A 591-nucleotide genomic window follows, 5' to 3' on the forward strand; every position below is an offset into this window, starting at 1 on the left:
CACCCCCAGCAGAGGTCAGAGGAACCATGAGGAACCACACCACTGTCACCGAGTTTGTCCTGCTGGGGCTCTCAGATGCCTGTGAGCTGCAGATGCTCATCTTCCTGGGGCTGCTCCTGACCTACCTCCTCACTCTGCTGGGGAATCTCCTCATCGTGGGCATCACCCTCCTGGACAGGCGCCTCCACACTCCCATGTACTACTTCCTCCGCAACTTTGCTGTCCTGGAGATCTGGTTCACCTCGGTCATCTTCCCCAAGATGCTGACCAACATCCTGACTGGATACAGGACCATCTCTCTCCCAGGCTGTTTCCTACAAAGTTTCCTCTATTTCTTTCTGGGCACCACAGAGTTCTTCCTACTAGCGGTGATGTCCTTTGACAGGTATGTAGCCATATGTAACCCCTTGCGTTATGCCACCATCATGAGCAAAAGGGTCTGTGTGCAGCTGGTTCTTTGTTCATGGATGGCAGGATTCCTTCTCATAGTCTTTCCAAGTTTCATCGTACTTCAGCAGCCATTTTGTGGCCCCAATGTCATTAATCATTTCTTCTGTGACAGCTTTCCACTCCTGGAACTCATATGTGCAG

At 51.6% G+C, this 591-nt stretch overlaps 1 protein-coding gene across 1 annotated transcript; it reads left to right on the plus strand.

The window, feature by feature from the left end:
* Positions 1-14: 14 nt before the first annotated feature.
* On the plus strand, positions 15-585 carry LOC115285200 (olfactory receptor 49-like; the record flags this gene model as incomplete). The annotated part of the gene is made up of 1 exon (XM_029931543.1): positions 15-585. A coding segment is annotated over exon 1 (559 nt), but the record flags the coding sequence as incomplete, so codon positions are not given.
* Between the last annotated feature and the right edge of the window lie 6 nt (positions 586-591).

The sequence above is a fragment of the Suricata suricatta genome, unplaced genomic scaffold (genome assembly GCF_006229205.1).
Source record: "Suricata suricatta isolate VVHF042 unplaced genomic scaffold, meerkat_22Aug2017_6uvM2_HiC HiC_scaffold_51897, whole genome shotgun sequence".
In the NCBI taxonomy this organism is placed as follows: domain Eukaryota; kingdom Metazoa; phylum Chordata; class Mammalia; order Carnivora; family Herpestidae; genus Suricata; species Suricata suricatta.